This window comes from Pangasianodon hypophthalmus, chromosome 26 (genome assembly GCF_027358585.1).
Source record: "Pangasianodon hypophthalmus isolate fPanHyp1 chromosome 26, fPanHyp1.pri, whole genome shotgun sequence".
NCBI lineage: Eukaryota > Metazoa > Chordata > Actinopteri > Siluriformes > Pangasiidae > Pangasianodon > Pangasianodon hypophthalmus.
The window spans coordinates 781,155-800,120 of record NC_069735.1 but is presented as its reverse complement, the minus strand read 5'-3'; the positions used below and the strand labels follow the sequence as shown (position 1 = coordinate 800,120).

Sequence of the window (18,966 nt, the reverse complement as noted above, 5' to 3'; positions counted from 1 at the left end):
TTGGACATTGGAGTAGAAGGAGCAGCACACAGTAGGATGTAGAAGGTCTGAGGAACAGAGGGTTGATGATGTATGTGGAAGGAAATGAGATCATGAGCTAAAGAGCCAAAGGGGTGCACAGGATGTTCTAATAATTAGAGTGGCGAAGAATTAAAGATTCAGATCAGACCATTAGCCGAGAACTAATGCAGCTCTGAGATGGTGGGTCAATACTGAGTGGAAAAGAGGTCACTGGCGTAAAACCAGGTAACATCTGGCCACGTTCAGCTGGTGAATTAAGGTCAAAGATTACGTTAATGCAGGAAAAGTTCCTCATGTTTAGAGACAAATCACTGGTTTTTCTTGAGTAGAAGTGGACGAGACGGCAGGAAAGTAATCAAGGACGTGAAGCAGATTTACTACCACCACCTCGACGCTGTTCCTTTTCCAATAACAGCATATCCTGAAGTGTTTTGTTCCTCTTACACCACAGCAGCTGTTTTATTAATTAAAGACCACATCATACTTTTTATCCATTTATAGTTATTATACTGTATGTCTAACGTCGTGGAACGTCCATGAGACAGTTATCACGCAGCTTGTCACGTTACTGAGAAATCCTGTGAGAGAAAAACGAATTTATTTGCGTCTTCATGTGAGATTAGAATTTAAGTTTGCTGCACTAGGATTTGAGAGTGTGAACTCTTTTGGCTTCACCACACCCTGAAGCCGCTTCTGAGAACCGTGGGCTTTGGAGCCTTAAGCCAAAAATGAAAACGCAATTACCGGCGAAGAGCAGAAACGCCTCTCTGCGGCGGTGGAAGTGCCGTCGGTTACTCTGCATCTTTGAACGCAGGTGTTTTCTGGTAAAACTCAGCAGGTTTCCAGAGGAAACGTAACGTTTGATGTAGGACCGAGCGCAGCTCACTCATGAAAGGCGAGTGGAGAGCTCAGCGCACCTCGTGTACTACTCGTGCATATTTCACACCGCTACGCAGCGTACAGTGTTGGACAGAACTATACTACAGAGGACGCTTACAGATGGTGAATAAATACAGTGCTGTGCAAAAGTCTTGGCACCCTCGTCTTGTTATAGATATTCGACATTATTGATTCAGTACAAAAACATTTCAGATTCCAAACATTAGTTTTCCAGCACAAAATGAAACGTTCCAGAAAAATGTTTGTATGTCAGTAAAGAAAGCAGCAGATTCCATAAGAGACACTTTTCAGATAAAAACATAATGAAGGCTGCTGGGTTTCGCTGCAGAAATAAGAAGCGAGTCGACAGTCAAAGTCTCCAGAAGAACTGTGGCTGCTTCTGCAAGATGCTCAGTAACACTTCCAGCTCATTTCCTTATAAAACTGCACACACTGCACCTCAGATACTGCTTTATTTATTTAAAGTGAAGGATCGTCACATTAAATACTGACTTTGTATCATTTATTTCTAGTTACTGCTTTTTACAGTTTTTTTTTAAATGTAGATTCATTTAATTTCATTCTTTTCAGATATCTTTGCTCTACAGCATTTCTTTGCATGTGCCTAAGACTTTTGCACAGAACTGTATCTTATACTTATAATCTTATAATCTTATTAAAAAAAAACATTTTAGTTTATTAAAAATGTCTATGGATGTCCACTATTCGGTCAGCTTGGCATGACTTGAAGCTGGGTCCAGTTCACCTTGATCTGTCCCCTAAATTTGGACCATGTTAGCTCTGACATCATGTGTATAAAAATGGAAAGGATATGGCAGAACTGAGACTCTCCCTAGATGAGGGCGTCCTCCAAAACTTACTTGGAGAACAGTACAAAGCTGGGCTTTATGGAAGATTGATGAGAAAAAAGACATTTATTTATTAAAAAAAAAAAAAAAAAAAAGCCAAATGAAATCTCATTTGCAGTTTGAACCAATCACGTTACTCGGCATGCAGAGAGCGTCCAGACACGATTAGGATGAAGTGACCTCCAGATCACAGTGTTCAGTGTTTTCAGTGTTCCTGAGGTTCACGCTTCACCAAACAAATACCCAACTCTCTGGGAAAAAGTTGTGTATGTCTATTAAAGATACAATAGTTTTTTTTATTGCATATTTTTACAAATAATCTAGGAACATGATTTAAAAAAAATAATCGTTTATATAATGGTTTAAGTCATGGCATCAGCTATGTGGCTGAGAAACCTGTTTTTAACAGTCCTGAATGTTTGTTTGTGTTTGGATGAGCCCCTGGTCAGTTATTTTATAGACACGCCCCCAATGCTACTTCGCTCTGCCCCCATGTCAGTCTGTTCAGAAAGAAAAACATGGCTGAAATCAGCTAGCGCCCAGCGCAGCCAGATAATTCTTAAGAACAAGAAAGTCAGTAGACGCACCAGAATAAAGAATGGCAGTGCTTTTCCATGATGGAGTAAATCACTATTGGTGAAGGGGACGAAGCTAAAGGCAGAATTAGCAACGTCGCTACCTAAAAGTTATGTCATGACAGTCCTTGCTAATGCTAACTCTAGTTTGAGCTCAACAAGCCAAGTTCTAGTGGTGGGGCTTTGTGTAAATGGTTGGAAATGTCCCTAAACTTCACCTACCTGACAATTAGAGACCTAATTTTGACAAGTCTGGCCTTAATGCTCCTTTAAGGCGTGTGTTTAAGGCAAGATCTTTATATTAAAATAATAAACCTATCAGGCTAATTTATGAGTTTGTGCTGGCAAGTGACATATACTTCCTGTCAGGTTGTGTTATGTTACATAACTTTAATGTGAACAGTTAAGAAAATCTTGGTTATGTGGCTTTCTAGCGTTAGAGCGACAGTAAAGTCTGTTTCCAAACCTTCACTGAGCGCTTATCAAATTGCCTTTACTCGGAAGGACACATGCAATGCTGCCTTCAAATTTGACCAAGATAAGGTGTGTTAGAAGATAGCTGACCTTGAGCTCCCATCCAAATTGGAAAGTCTTTATCTCTGGGGAACACAAACGCTGCCTATAAATGCTTCCTCTTCTTCCTCCTCCTCCTCCCAATGCGACGTTCCCACATGAAGAGTGAGAGGAGCGATATTTTGAAGTCGTAGCAATACTATGCATTTTATCAGCAACTTCCTGAGGAAGTGTGTCTGCTGGAAGAACAGCTCAATGCAGCGGTCTGATTTTAGGAGCAAGTCAAGGTGAAAAATCAAAAGAAGATACGGCAAACTCATTTTAGTGAAAAATCATTTTATAAAATAGTGTTTTAAATATTTATATCCTTTGCCACATTTTAAACTGGAAATAAAATGGACGTCAAATTTGGTAGCTTGCTAATAAAAAATTAATTGTCTTATTTTAATCTTCAGCTAGAAAAAAAAACGAAGAAAATGCACCTCAACTCAAAAGTTAGAGACGATCTCCTCAACCCCGAGTTCACCACATGACATCAAATCAAAATGGCCGCTCACAGCATCAACAGTAAGCAGAGTCTGTAAGTTTATAAATAAGTTATACTGTATATAATCAGCATACAGTACAGACATATTCGCTTGTCTATACGCAATCTATAACGCTGACTATACGCTTCGCTGCTACAGCACAGTTAGCTTGCTAGTTTTTGCTAGCAAAAGATGAACATTGGGGGCGGCCATGTTTTTTCTCCCCCCAATTTGTAGCTCAAACGCACGGAGGTCGAAAATTATGTAATTCTGACTTCCCGCTTTCGAGTTAATTCTAACGCAGCATTAGTTTATCGCCGAGTTTATTGCTCTATTTTGCCCCCTAGTGGAATAACAGAGAGTAGCGTAGCATTTTTTTGGGTTTGTTTTCTTTTTTCAAATCTTAAAATTCAATCTTTTTCCACAAGACAATTTCAATTTAGAACAAAGATCCATATGAACAGTTATATATATTTATATATATATATATATATATATATATATATATATATATATATATATATATATATATATATATATATATATATGTGTGTGTGTGTGTGTGTGTGTGTGTTATATGGGTGTTGCGTCATGGTGTGAGGCCCACACATTGCTCCACAGGCTGGCTCAGAATAAAAGTGCAACTGGAGCTACAGACCACAACACACACACACACACACACACACACACAATTTTTTTTTATATTCCTTTGAAAAATTTATACTCTTTTAAATGCGTGCTCACACAATTATTACACGCTTAAGCATATAACACTTATGCACTAAGCTCCACACACACACACACACACACACACACACACACACATAAATATAACACAATAAATCATTGACAGACAGAACAATGTCTCCAGCTAATCTTAATGAACAGGTTGACTGTTACAAATGCTGTTGTCCTCGCCTTCTTTTTGGTGAGATTCCGAGGCTGTAAATCATTCACGTCAGCGTCTCATACACACACACACACACACACACAACTCACTAAACCTCAACGATTCGGTCCAAAAGGCAGATTTAACAAGCTTTGCTGGAATCTGGAAGCTGATGTGAACGTAGTAGTGGCCCAGAGCTGTCCAGTAGAATCTTTCACTATTTTTCACAGTAGTGTGTGTGTGTGTGTGTGTGTGTATAGATACCTCAGGATCCAAAACATTTCATAGGTTCCAATAAAAAAAGAGAACCGTACAGTGTTTTATGAGTTGCGGTGCAATATGGAGCAAGTAATGAGAAAACATGCCTGAGCGGAATATTTATGCATGCTGTTTATGAAGAAATGATTTAGTCTTTAACGTTTTTAGCCGTTTTCCGAAGCTCACGAGCTTTAGCGTTGAAAAGACGGCGCAGGAGTCATTTACATTGGTTTAGCTGATCCAGAGCGACTTACAGAAGTAATCTAAACTCTGAGTTTTGTTTGGGTTTTTGTTTTTGTTTTTTAAAAAATGCACATTAATGCTAGTTGAGCATGCTCTCCCTGGAAGCAAATTATTTTTAGCAAAAGCGGATGTAAATGCTTATTTATCATGACTTTTATTCTTCATTTATTGCATTGTTGGTCACAAATAGTAGATGCAAGGGCCCTCTGAAGCCTACTGATCTTTACAAAAATGTATTGAAGCATCCAGCAGGCAAAGCACGAGCCTCATTATTCATTGTTATGAGCTTTAATAACACGAGCGTGCACTTACGCTGGGCTTGAAAATGCCTCAAGGCTGACAGAATTTAAAGACTGAATTAAAAAAAAAACCTGTAGGTCAGAGGACCAGAATTGAATATTTTAGTCTCACAGTGTATTTAGTGAGGAATAAAACACTCGTGTGTGCTGTTATAGGAAAATAATCAACGAGTGATGTAATGAAGCGGAGTTACTCTTACCTTCATGAAGTTCATTATTTTCCTGGAACCTCACATCATAAGAAGTGTTTTATTCTTCTTACACCACAGCACTTAGCCAACGCTCACAATGTTTGTTTTAAAGAACGACAACGTTGTGGAACGTCTGCGAACATCTGCGAAAGTTCTCGCTTCCGTTACTGCAGCTATAAACAGTCGTTCCCTCACCAGCCTTTCTTTATTCTCTCTCCTGAAGCACTGACACTGGAGACTCCTTCCATAAATGTAAAATAAACACATTTCTCCTTACAGAAAACTTCGCATCAGCGATTGTTTAATCCGTATATTATTAGTAGAGTCCCTGTGAATGAGCTGTTACTATAGAAACGATAACGAATGCATTAATATAAACCTTGGAAGTTTTCCGAGACAGAGGAGTTCACAGAAATGTGACAAATTGCGTTTTTTTTTCTTTTATGTTTTGTTTTATAAACTTCAAGAGACAAAAAGGAGAGGATGGTGAGGGAAGGATCATCTTTACAGCTGCTATAACGTAAGTGAGAACGTCTTTAATCGACGTTCAGCGACATTAAACGTAACTATAAACAGATATAAAACCTGTACGATATTTTGTTCTTTAAGAAATAAGTAATTGTTAGTGTTGAGAAAGCGCTGTGGTGTAAGAGGAATAAAACACTTCAGGACGTGGTGTGGGGTAACAGTTGATTATTTTCCCAGAACAGCACATCCTGTAGTGTTTTATTCCCTATTTAATATATTGAGTAGCAGAAATTGAGGATGTAAAAGGTTCTGTTTTTCAGGAGATTTGTTCACAAACACTAATAAAGTGTTATTCATCTGTTTATTGAGTTTTAAATGGATTTTGGATTAAAATTTTTGATCTTGACAGAGTTTCTGGATTCAAGCGAATAAGAAATCAAGTAAACAGATAACAAGCAGCATGGAAAGGTTAACAAGATGGCTGCTTCTTAATAAATGTGCTACGATTTGTTTTGTTTGTTTACGCTTTAATTTGTATTTGTGTTATTTGTGTTAGAATTCAGAATAATTCCAGCAGCAGCGAGACGTAACGCCGGATTAATCCATTGTGTCCTCGGATGCTTGTTTTGTTTTTTTTTTTTTATTCCATTTTATCTTTTATTTGTGTTTTTTTTTTCTTTCTGCTTCTCATTACACTTCAGATGCTGATCGAGTTCGTAGAATGTTCATGCTTTTGAGTCCGTGCAAGTTTTACTAAAGTCTGTTGATGAGCTCCATTATGCCGTTCCATCTGATCTAATTGAGTAATAAATATCACTCGCTGTGGCTGTGTGGGGTTTGTGCCAAGAGTGCTAGCTGTCAGATAGCGCTGTTTAATTCATAGCTAAAATAAATCAATAAATAAATTGGGTTTATGCGTTTATGGCGAGAGTGTTTACTCTCCGAGAAATGCTGAGTACTGACTTAGAGGAGGATTACAGCACACACACATCCTCTCACTGAGCTTAAGCCTGTTTCATTCCTTACATCTTTAAATAGGAATTCTGGAATAGTTACACAGATATGATATATGTGACTTAGTTTTTAGTTTTTGTTTTGTTTTTGTTTCTTTACTTTTTTTTACACCGTACAGCGTACAGCGCTCATACACACCTGATTTCTACCACTTCTGATTTTTAAAAAATCTACAGCGTCACGTAGACTCTATGTGAACAGCTCTATCATGGACGTTCTTTGCGATGTTTATTAAAAATAAAATAATAGAGCCAAACTATTTTTCTTCGGTTACTGAGGATGTAGCTGTAGGTGTAGCTTAGCTCCAGTAATACACAGTTATTCATCCATCTGTAGTAAATTTCTTCTGGTCAGAGTCACGGTGGATTCGGAGTTTATCCCGGGAATGACTTGGGTGGATCAGGAATACACCTCGGATAGGACGAGCGTATCTCACACACACACACACACACACACACACACACACACACACACACACATATTCACACATTCATTTACACACAAGGGGCAAATTAGCATCTCCAATCTACCCGCATGTTTTAGGGAGGTCAGAGGAAGCCGGAGAACCCGGAGGAAACCCATACGGATACGGAGAACACGGGAAAGTCTACACAGACAGCAGCCTGAGGTCAGGATTGAAATCGAACCGGGAATCCTGGAGCTGTAAGGAGACGACGCTATTCTCCGTATCGCCATGTCGCACCTCACAGTATAGAATTACAGGTGTGTGTGTGTGTGTGTGTGTGTGTGTGTGTGTGTGTGTGTGTGTTATTGTATGCATGTACATATTTATATGTTGCGTTTCACATGGAAGATGTGTGTGTGTGTGTGTGTGTGTGTGTGTCTTTATGTAACACACTGAGGCCTGTTTGATAACAAAAGTGGTGACACACTGAAAAGTGGGTTTCCATGGAGACAGAAATTTCCCACATCCTTTTTTTTTTTATATATTTTTTATTTATTATTTTTTTTACTAAGGCGAGCCAGACTTTCATTCATTCATTCATTCATTCATTTGTTCATTCATTTGTTCATTCATTCACTCACTCACTCATTCATCAATTCTTTCCCTCATTTCATTCATTCATTCATTCATTCATTCATAGATGGTTATTGATTCATACTCATCTTCAGCTTTGTGTAATATCAGCTAACTAACTATTAATTACCTGATAAATATATACATTAGCAAGTGTGTGTGTTTGTGTGTGTGTGTGCGTGTGTGTTTGTGTGTGTGTGTGTGTGTGTGTGTGTGTGTGTGTGTAAATGTCAGCCCTCTTCTTCAAAAGAAATTTAACCAAACTTCATTTGCGTATTTTTTTTAATCGCAGCTGTGTTGTGTAAGAGGCCATTGCTGGTTAATTACATAAATCATATAGCTCTGTGTGTGTGTATGTGTGTGCTTCATTAGCACACACACTGCTTTCATCATGAATAAGTAGGGGAGTTTCTTTCATTCAGTCTTTAACCGTTTCTGTTTTATTTCCTTGAGCAGTTTGTATGTGGATTGAATGTCAGAGACTGGCGTGAAAATGTAAGGAATGAAAAATACACAACGCTGAAATCTTCTGGATTTCAGCCCGTCACCGTAGCGACCCACTTTCATAGCTGATGACAGGAAATGTTCAAACAGCCAGATCTGACCTCACAGACATGTAATATTAAGCTTGTTTGATGAAAAGTGATTAAAATAAGCCTCAGCAGCAGGAAGAGTGTGACTTTGACTATTTAGGCTATAGACTATTTATAACACTTCCTCAGAATCGCTCCTCACCTTACTGCTTTTCACAATGTTTATTCTTTTTTTTTTTTTTTTACAGAAAAAGTAGGTGTCCTTGTTTTAAAATAAAACATGTAGCATATTTTAAGCAACAAACCATTTTTTTTTCCTCTTACAAGATCACGTATAGTGTCAGAGTGTAACACAACGCCACTATCTGTATTCAGAGTCAACTCCTTAGGGGGCGTGGCCTAAATCGACAGCAATAACAAACAAAATCCGAAAATAATCCAGTTATTCAGTTTATAATCATTTGTCAACGATTACAATGAATATTTTATTGATAAACTGCACATAATGCTTTTTTTTAATCCATTTTTAGTTACATTTAATATTTTGACAAGTTCTCACTTATGTTAAAGTTCCTTTTTTTCTCACCTGCTCCACTTTTTTGTCTCTGTCTATCTCTCAAAAAAAAAAAAAACCCAGCTTATCACGTTACCAAGAAAGCACAAAGCGTAAAAACTCCTCCGTCCTGAAGAAGTGTTACAAAAGCGCTGACACTGGAGACTCCTTCCATGAATGTTAGCTAAACCTCTCTACAGTGATGATTATTTTTTGTTAGACGATACTTTTTTTAATCCATTAGCCTCAGATTATGTGGCGCGTCCACCACGTGAACGAGCTGTTACTATGGAAACGATAATAAAAACTAGAACGGGCATGTTTATATACACCTGGGATTTACGTCACAGCCGGAACTACTTTCAGAGCCGCTGATATAGAAAATGAACACCTTCTGATTCGAGAATTCAACCGCATTGTGCTGTAAGGAAGAATGAATGAATGAATGAATGAATGAATGAATGAAAGCTGTAAATGCATGTTAATGTCAAAGTTAATGAACATGGTCTTTGTTTAGTTCTTGTTATTCGTTACATCCCTGCCTTATAGTGTAATGTTCAGGATAGAAATTAGGATTTAAAAGAAGTTCAGGATATAAATTACGGATATTTTTTTTTTTACTTATAATTTGTAATATAGTACAAATCCAGACATCAGCATTAATCCCATCAGGTATTTTTCCATTTTTCCATTCTTCCACTGTGACCTAGCAACTGACAAAACCTCAAAGATGAAGTGGAAGTGATTGTTGCTTGTATTGCAGAAGTAAATCTTTGTCGGTATCAACATTGTGCACCTGGACTTTGTCGTTTTTCTTCCATTCTTCCTTTCGAAAAACTTCAATCTCCTTCGAACTGCCAGGGGATTTCGTGTGCACGCTCAGCTTCGAGGTTTTGCACAGGTTTTCTCAGAGATTTGAGGTCCGGGTCCTGACTGAGACTTCCTGAGACTTTGATCTTCCTTTTCTTTTACCGTGTTGAACGATAAAATTCCTCTTCAGCTTCCTGACAGACGGCAACAGCTTTAGTGACAAAAATATCTCAATATTTGATGCTAGTGGTTATCTCATGTATCTTGACTTGAGAGCCAGCACTGAGCGAGAGAACATGATGCTTTAACACCAAAGGAGTGTTATCTTCACTCCAACCACAACAAAAAAAAAGGTCAAAACGTTCAACCTTGAATGTGATATATTTCCACTTTCAGTAAGCGCTTTATCCTCACACTCGTGGAGGATCCCGGGATACACCTTACGCCAGTACACACACAATCACACCTAGGAGCAATGTAGCATTTGCATGTGAAACTCCACACCTGAGTTCAGGTCAAAAACGGCGAAATGTTTCTTTTTGGTTATGAGGTTAATGTTAATGGTTAATGTGTTTAACCTTTAATGAGTCGCATTAATAATCAGAGGAAAGTCCTGACAATACAAATGTGTGTGACAAGTGTGTGTAAGCACTACCACTTAATCCAGTTCTCACTTGGCTGTAAATTCTGTCTATCTAAAAAAAAAAAACCCAGCTGCTTTGATTGGATTGGATTGTAAATGGCATGAGGATATGATGAAGCGTAATCGTCGGTGATGCGCGTTATTTGCGAAAAGCTCGGAGGTTTCGATGGTGAAATAATGCCGTGATGTGAAACTGAAGACTAATAGCAGGCAAGATGACTGAAATAAGATCTGAAACACAATGTTCCTCACAGCTTTCAGGGTTTTTTTTTTTTTTTTTTTTTTGCAGGCCAGCTGGTTTCTGAAAATGTATGATGTTTTGGAAATCTCTGTAGTCATACTGACATCTAGTGGAAATCCATGACAACGCCGATGTCCGTGCATGAGGCATGAGGAAGACTGTGCCTTGAAATCCTCCACGTTTCACTGAATTTTCTTTTAAAAAAGTTTGTATGGTGGACAAATTAATGCTTAATGTTAATTTTTTTAACAAGACGCGGCCACAAATTAATATATTGACACCATGAATTACTATTTTCTATATATCCTATAAATTATTACACAGGAGCCTTAAGATCAACGAGTCATAGCCATGAATCATGTAACTTAACATTGTGACAGATGTAATTAGGACAGTTTTTACATTTCCACCTTGTCTAGGCTTTCTCGACATTAATCAAACAAAATCCCCCAAAAAAACACACACATCACTGTTCACTCAATTCAATTCCATTTTATTTGTATAGCGCAAGGAAAAACTCCCTGAGACTTCATGAGGAAGAAACCTTGAGAGGAACCAGACTCCAAAGGGAACCTTCCTCATCTGGGTGACACCCGATAGTGCGATTATAAATCATTCCCTCTATAACTGTGAGCTACATGGACAAATAGTGCAGTTGTGTAACCAGGAACTTCATTATAGTTTTGAAACGAAGTCTATTTTGTTGAGGTTATCAAACTGGTCACTGATGGAGACCTGAGTGCAAAACTGTTTGTTGGAATTGCAATCCAAAGCCATCTTCATGGTTTTTAAGTGGAACCATCCTCAGTAATCTCGTGTATCTTCAGGATGTCCGTGTGGTCCATCCTCAGAAGCAGCGAGTGATTTCCATGAGATGAGACTCCAGCCAGAAGTAGGGCATCAGGATGGATCAGGCAGGTCCGGAGCGCAGAAGGGGTCGGGATCTCTGGCGTCTCAGGAGCAGCACGTGAAGTCCTCAAAGCGTTGATCTCTAGGCCTACATGTGAAGGAAAGATGTTTCTATCATGTTCTAAAGAAGCTTGCCATTTTGTAAAAATGAATGTTTGCCAATTCGAGACACACTTTCATCAGTTTAGATCTTTACAATCATCGTTATAACATTATTTATTTCTGGCATTCATATTTCACAGTAAATAAATCATCACAGTCTTGACAAAAACAGAAGCTGTGCTTCTTTAGAATATGATATAAACATTATAGAAACATTTTTCCTTGACTTGTAGAAAGTCAGAACTTTGATTTCCAAAAGGTGTCATGCGTTTTCATGGATTTGTGGGTTTTTCTTTAATTAACAGCAAGAAATCTCAGGAAAAAAAAGTGGAAAATTTGGAAAAACTGTTCCGATATCTTTCACGATGGTGCGTATATATCCGACGATCTGATCAAAATCGTAAAATAAAATCACATCTAGTTGGCGAGATCTTCAGACTAGTTCATTACACCATGATCTTTGCAGGAAGACGACAAAACGAGGTTAAAAGGATGAAAAATACGTCCGTGTTGTTTTTGGTGAAATATATTTACTTAAACCTAATTCTTGCAAAACTTCGATAGCTAATTGATTTACAGAATATCACATTCTCATGCTGTTATCGTGTGTAGAAATGAAATATATTCTTTATATTTTATAACCGGATATATACACGCATGTGCAGGCAAGTCATGGAAAAATACAGTGACAGAAATTTATTGGTCAAAATGATTATTTAAGGTTTAAGCAAACATGGTTGCTGCTTCAGCGAAAAATTTCACTTCGACTTCTGAATTCATCCTACTGTGTAAAATGAATTTGCAAAAAAAAAAAAAAAAAAAAAAGAAAAGAAAGAAAGTTGTTGTTGTGAAATCCTTATATTAAGTCTGGTGCAACCAGTTTGCCATCTGAATTGAGATAATTTACTGAAATTAGTTGCACAATTAACATGCCATGTGATTTCAATAGAAATACACCTGAACTGAGGCCAGGGCGTGTGCATGTGTGTGTGTGTGTGTGTGTGTGTGTGTGAAAGCTGTTCTGGCAGCTCATCATGGGAAGGAATTGTGTTGAAGGATTGTCTGTTGTAGTCTGGCAGGTTTAACCAGCTTTAACAGGATGAGTTAACGATAGGAAACGAGTCCTCACTTCAGTTATCAGCATCATCCCCATCACTCTCTGCCTCATCACCTGAAAAAAGCTAAAAAGTCACGAGCCTCGTCCTCGTCTCTTCACTCCACTGAGCATCGGTGGGGAAATAAGCGCTCTGAAACTTCTGTCGGTTCTTGTAAACATTGTAAACCTGTCTCTGTCGTCTGTCCAGAGTGCGTAAGCGCTCTTCTCTGTTCTGATGATGGCGTGATGGAGCAGGAGCACGGCGGACATTTTAGAAGCTGCAATCTGATTCCAAACTTCCATTATGTCCGTTCTGCTGTGGCACATACATTAATCAAATGGTCAGAAAAGTACACTTTTAGATTAAAAGGATAATTATAACAAAACGTTTTTACATCATACAGTATTTCCTGAAATTAAGGGGTGGAAGTATGTTATAGCCAAAAAAAACAAAAAAAAACATTTTGACCAAAACTTGACAGCTAATCTACTTAAGCTATTAGGTTTATCTCTGAGGAAATTAAATATATTCCTGTTTTATTGTATAAACTGACCAGGCGTGATCATGTAAAAATTTTAAAAAAAAACACTTATTTCTCACAGATTTTCCTCCTGATTGTTTTTTCCAGATGAAACCGCGTGAGGTAACACTACTCTAATGCCGACACCTAGCAAAACACAATGACTGTATTGTTCATGCTTTCACCCTCCTGTCTTTTTCATCCTGTGATTCTTGTCACACATCCAGGGAATATTTTCCACTTTCACTTTCTCTTACAGATTGTTTTCTTTAACAAGACCTGATTTTTTAAACGTTTTCAGAATTATAGCCTGGAGAGCCTCTTTATCTGAGAAATGTTCTTCAATCTTCAATTTCGCTTCATTTGCATGTTTGTAACTTAGAATTATCTATTTTTTCTCACTTGATTTATCATTTGAAAATAGTAAATGTATCCACTAGATGGTGTCGTTGGCTCGGACAGTGATACCGGAGGAAGCGACGCCTTTTATTTATTACGCAGTTACAGATTTTGGCTGAGGATGGATGGAACTATTTTTGTGTGTTTGGGTTTTTTTTTGTGAATTGGCACCCCAGACTATGTAGAGGGAAAAAGCAGGAAGAACTGAAGAACTGCTTTATCAAGATCAGTGAATTAGCCCTGAAAATGTAAAATATAATAAAATAATTTTGTTTAAAAAAGTTGTGTCCTCTTTTTTTCAAAACCGAAAGAGTAAAACCATTTCTCTGTGGTTGAGGTTTGGGTCAGATTTAAGATTAGATGCAGAAATGTGTGATGCTGTTATAGGAAAATAATCATCAGTGGCACGGTGTGATGAAATGGAGTTACCATCAGTTTACTAAAGAACAACATGACATACCTTTTTTTTTTTTTATCCATTTATAGTTTGCAGGCAATGTTATATATTATCTCAGTTTTAAACTTGCTTAAGCTTTCAGTTCGGCACCACCGCTTCGTTTTATCCGCGATAAACAGTTCGTTTGTGGTTCTGTGACCAAAGACTTCTTCTTTCTAATAATCGTAAGTCATAATCTGTTAAGATAAAAACACTATCCTATTATCTGTGACAAATCTACTTCTCCAGGCAACACGTTTTGATATGCAAATGATCGTGACTTTTAAATGAATATGCAAATTGCTCCATGTGGACTTCTAGCAACCTTTTAAACATGCATTAGCTCCTTTCCCTTTAAAAAGAGGTGGCAAACATGATAGTCCTGAAATGTCACAATAACAAAAAGTGTCTTTGTGTGTGTGTGTGTGTGTGTGCGTGTGTGTGTGTGTGCGTGTGTGTGGTTTGCCTATAACTGAGACAGGATGCAGTACACCAAAATTCTAAAGAACTACTTTCTCTTTCTGTTTCTTCTAAATGCCATAATGATCAGATGATTTACAGAATTTTTCCAGGGGAGGGGTTGGAGCACATACGAATGAACCTGCTTTCATTTAAAAGACTTGAGAGATTAAAAATAAAAAAAATATGCGTATGCCGAAGAATCGTCTACAGTCATTTATTTATATCACCGACATGTTCAGGATGATATATGAAATGAGTTTTACAGTACGTCATTTACTACAGCATCGTGGTATTACAGAAATAATTAACATATTGTACAGCTACATTTCCTATGTTGTTTTACTGATGTGAGAAATAAAAAAAAACGAATAATAACCACACTGTCTGCACAGCAGGCAAATAAATCAGGACAAACACCTGACGTAGTGCATTTAAAGGTAATGGTACCGAAATCATGAAACCTAATGAACAAGACATAGTTACTTATAAAAGTGTTAAAACCCCGTATAAATAAATATACAAGTGTTTCAAGTTCTTTTCAAATGCTGAAAGGATATGACTGAAGAAAATCTTTCAGCACAGTGCTCACGGGGAGTTCTTCGAGGTTTTCCTTGCCGTAGGTTTTCACCACGGCTCTCCTGCACAGCTCCTGAAGTTTCTGTGGTGCAGAACCTCGGTACGGCTGCTTCAGACTCCTCTTGGGTGACGCCATGTAAAATCGCAACAGTTCGAACAGGCAAGGGAAAGCGTGCTTGCTGCCGTCCAGGGCGAACCCGTGGCCCTTAAGGAGGACGCGGACGCTGGTGGGTCCGTCTGCAGAGCGATAGCTCAGGGTGAAGAAGACGTCCGTTTGCATGCTGTCCCGGATTAGGAAGGTGCCAACGGGAAGAGACGCCAATCGAGCGTGAGCTTCTTCTACATCCAGAGGACCCCAGTAAAAGCCACTGTTCCCCAGGAAACGTGTTGCGCTGGCCACGAGGGAGCGCTCGCCCACGTCCCGGAAAGGCCGGAAGTGAGTCTGAGGATCCAGGTGAGTCTGAGGAGCCGGAATATCGGTGGACTCGGTGTCTTGTGGCGACGCAGAGGGGTCAGGAGGTTCGTTGTGATGCACCATTCTCGTTCTTCTCCATTATGGCCGTGTGTACCCAATGGCTGTCAGACGACTAACGGAGAAAAAGAAAGAGAGAGAGAGAGAGAGAGAGAGAGCTGAATGACTATCACTAGAGAGAAGGAGGAGTCTTCCTTTACACGTCTCAACACATCAACATGTGTGTGTGTGTGTGTGTGTGTGTGTGTGTGTTTTTGTATCTGTGCAGACTAAATGTCCCTAGAAGGAAAGGAATATTTGACAGTTTTGTTCCTTTTATTTAAAGCTAAAAGAAAAAAATATGAGCTTTTGGTTGCTCAGAGTAAAGGTTAGAGTTAGACTGAGGTGTAGCATAACATTAATTATCTTTTATTATAACATTATTATCTTTACACTAATAATAATATCGAGAGAAGGTCCTCACAATTACAGTAAAATAAAAATGTGTGTGTGTGTGTGTGTGTGTGTTAATTTCCTCATCATTTGATAGTGCTGTGGTAGATTTTTATCACACATGCACTCTGTCGCTCTCTCTCTTTCTCTCTCTCGCTCACTCTCTCTCTCTCTCGCTCACACACACACACACAATTTCCATACTGTCCTTGTGTGGACCTTCCATTATCATTAATGCAGTTCATTAAAAGAATTTCAGGAATTCCATTCATTCGGTTCATTAAAGGAAAACTTTGCTCTTTTAGTTTCTTTGTTTTTTTTTTTTCAATAAAAGCCGAATTTCTTCCTTTTAAAAATAAAGAAATAAAGCTGTTTTCCTTTCGAAGGACCAGCTGAAGGTCCTCACAAGGCAAAACTCTCAGCTATTCCACCGTTTCACGTGTAGGCGTGGTGCACACACACACGACACACACACACACACACGACACTATCCACATGAAGACCTTCTACTGGCATGATTATGAGTGCAATGCTACACCTCAGTCTAACCTCAACCTCATTAACCAAAAGGAAAACCTCTCTCTCTCTCTCTCTCTCTCTCTCTCTTTCTCTCTTTCTATTATTAACGCAACCCCTCTCGCTACAGGTTTTTTTGCTTGTAAAAAAAAAAAATAATAAAATTTCCTCATGAGAACAAACCAGACGTCCCTCACACACTGAGCACTGTCAGGTAATCCTGTACTTGTGTGTTGAGAATGTAGGCGTGACACACACACACACACACACACACACACACACGTCCTTGTGAGGACCTTGCACTGATATAATCATTAACACAGCTTATTGTGTTACACTACACTTAAATCTCGCCCTAATCTTTACTTCAGTTACTGAAAGGAATCATCTTTTGTCGTTGTTTCTCTTTCAGTCTTTTGTAAAAAGCAGTTTTTCTCATGAGCACCAGCCAAATGTCCCCACAAGACCGAAAGTGTCAGATATTCCTATCCAGCTCGCTAGAAACACACACACACACACACACACACACACACACACAGAGAGAGAGAGAGATAATGCAGATGAGGAATCGATGCTTTATAAAATCGTGATCATGCAGGTCGCTGTTGAATGTGAGCCCTTTGGCCCGCGAGCTCTAAACCGAGTCGGTGTCGCTGAGCCGAAGCCCCAGCAGCGCGCGCTCCTCCGCCACTCACCTGTCACCCCGGAGAGCCGTGTGTTCCTCTCGGAACCTGGTGCAGAACCGGACCTGGGCTCGCTTCGGCCTCACACTGCGTCCGTCCTCAGCTTTAGTCCATCCTGAGCGCATCGCTCACAAACATGTCGATGCTCCAAAAAACAAAAAAAAAGAAGAGCCGATTAAAGCGAAAGTGAAAGTTTCGATTCTGCGGTGCCTTATATGTACACACACGCGCACACACACACACACACACACACGCGCGCACACACACACACGCGCACACACACGCACGCACGTACACACATATGCATACAGTATATGGACCTGTAAGCTATAGTGTCTATAACTGCAGCTTTATGGAAATTACTCCACATATGTAAGTGGTATGATTTAAATGTGCACACACACATACACACACACATACACATACACACACACACACACACATACACATACACACACACACACACACACACACACACACACTCAAACACACACACACACACACATACACACTCAAACACATACACACACATACACACACATTCAGGGTGTGTGCAGGACACTTGGTGTCTCACTGTCCCTCAGGCTGTGGCGTGTTCTTCTCCTGAGATGATGTTTTTGTTGATATTTTTGACAGTGGAGGAGGAAGTGCAGCTCTGCCTCACCCTCACCGCTCGTACAGTGAGCACACAGTCTCTGTTCTCTGGGCAGCCAGGTTCTCCTGTGTTCCAGGTTCTCCTGTGTTCCAGGTTCTCCTGTGTTCCAGGTTCTCCCGTGCTCCAGGTTGTCCATGTTCCAGGTTCTCCTGTGTCGGCCCTTCTCCATGGTGAGACTGTGCTCACTCAGCCTGTACTTGGTCAGGATCTGTCTCTTCACTCCCAGATCAAAGCTTCCTGAGGCACTGATTTTCAGTCCTAGGTTATTGTAGTGTAGCAAGTGATCTTGGGTGGAGTTTCCTAAAGTAAACTGAGTCTACTTTTTGGTTTTGGCCAGACTGACTGTCAGGGTCCGGTTCTGACGGTACTGCTCCAGCAGGCCCAGGTGCTGCTGTAAGCCTTGTTCAGAAGGAGACAGCAGCAGCAGGTTGTCTGCGTAGAGCAGAAATGTCACTTGCGTATTGTTCAGCGTGAGTCCAGGGGCTGCAGATTGTTCCCCGTGTCACCCCACGTCCGGGAGTGAAGTACTGGAGTGATGTCATATACTTTACCCCCTACCTTTTAAAACTTGATCAAATAAAGTCATGTGTCAAATGCTTTTTAAAGCTCAATAAAACAAGCATATATTTTCGCGTTGCTTTTATTGGTGGATGTGCTGGTTGATTAGTGTGTGTAGGCTGTAAATGTGTAAATCACTAGTGCGATGATTTGGTAAAAAGCCAATCTGTTGGGGAAGTTAGCACTCTTTATGTCACTCACCCACTGGTTTTCTCTCTCTGTCTCTCTCTCTGTGTTTTTCTCTCTCTGTCTCTCTCTCTCTCTCTCTCATTTCAAGTTTTATTGGAATGACTGTGTGCATTTATGGTATTGCCAAAGCATTTCAGTGAAGAAAGACGAACTGTCATAAATAAAACACTTTATGTCTCCAAACAGGATGGTCAGTGTGCGGGGTCAGTGTGTTGGGTCAGTGTGCTGGGTCAGGGTGTTGGGTCAGGGTGCTGGGTCAGGGTGCTGGGTCGGCGTGTTGGGTCAGCGTGTTGGGTCAGGGTGTTGGATCAGTGTGCTGGGTCAGGGTGTTGGGTCAGGGTGCTGGGTCAGGGTGCTGGGTCAGCGTGTTGGGTCAGCGTGTTGGGTCAGCGTGC

At 39.6% G+C, this 18,966-nt stretch overlaps 1 protein-coding gene across 1 annotated transcript; it reads right to left on the bottom strand.

Annotated features, from left to right (window-relative positions):
- Window positions 1-14,673: 14,673 nt before the first annotated feature.
- On the bottom strand, window positions 14,674-17,364 carry socs1b (suppressor of cytokine signaling 1b). Its single transcript, XM_034300030.2, has 2 exons — window positions 17,182-17,364; window positions 14,674-15,653 (listed from the first exon to the last, which is right to left on the bottom strand). The coding sequence occupies exon 2, from the start codon at window positions 15,602-15,604 to the stop codon at window positions 15,029-15,031; it is 576 nt and encodes a 191-aa protein (XP_034155921.1). The 5' UTR covers window positions 15,605-15,653; window positions 17,182-17,364; the 3' UTR covers window positions 14,674-15,028.
- Window positions 17,365-18,966: the final 1,602 nt, after the last annotated feature.

Coding starts and splice junctions, on each gene's coding strand:
- socs1b (XM_034300030.2), bottom strand. CDS start 15,604: ATGGTGCATCACAACGAACCTCCTGACCCCTCTGCGTCGCCACAAGAC.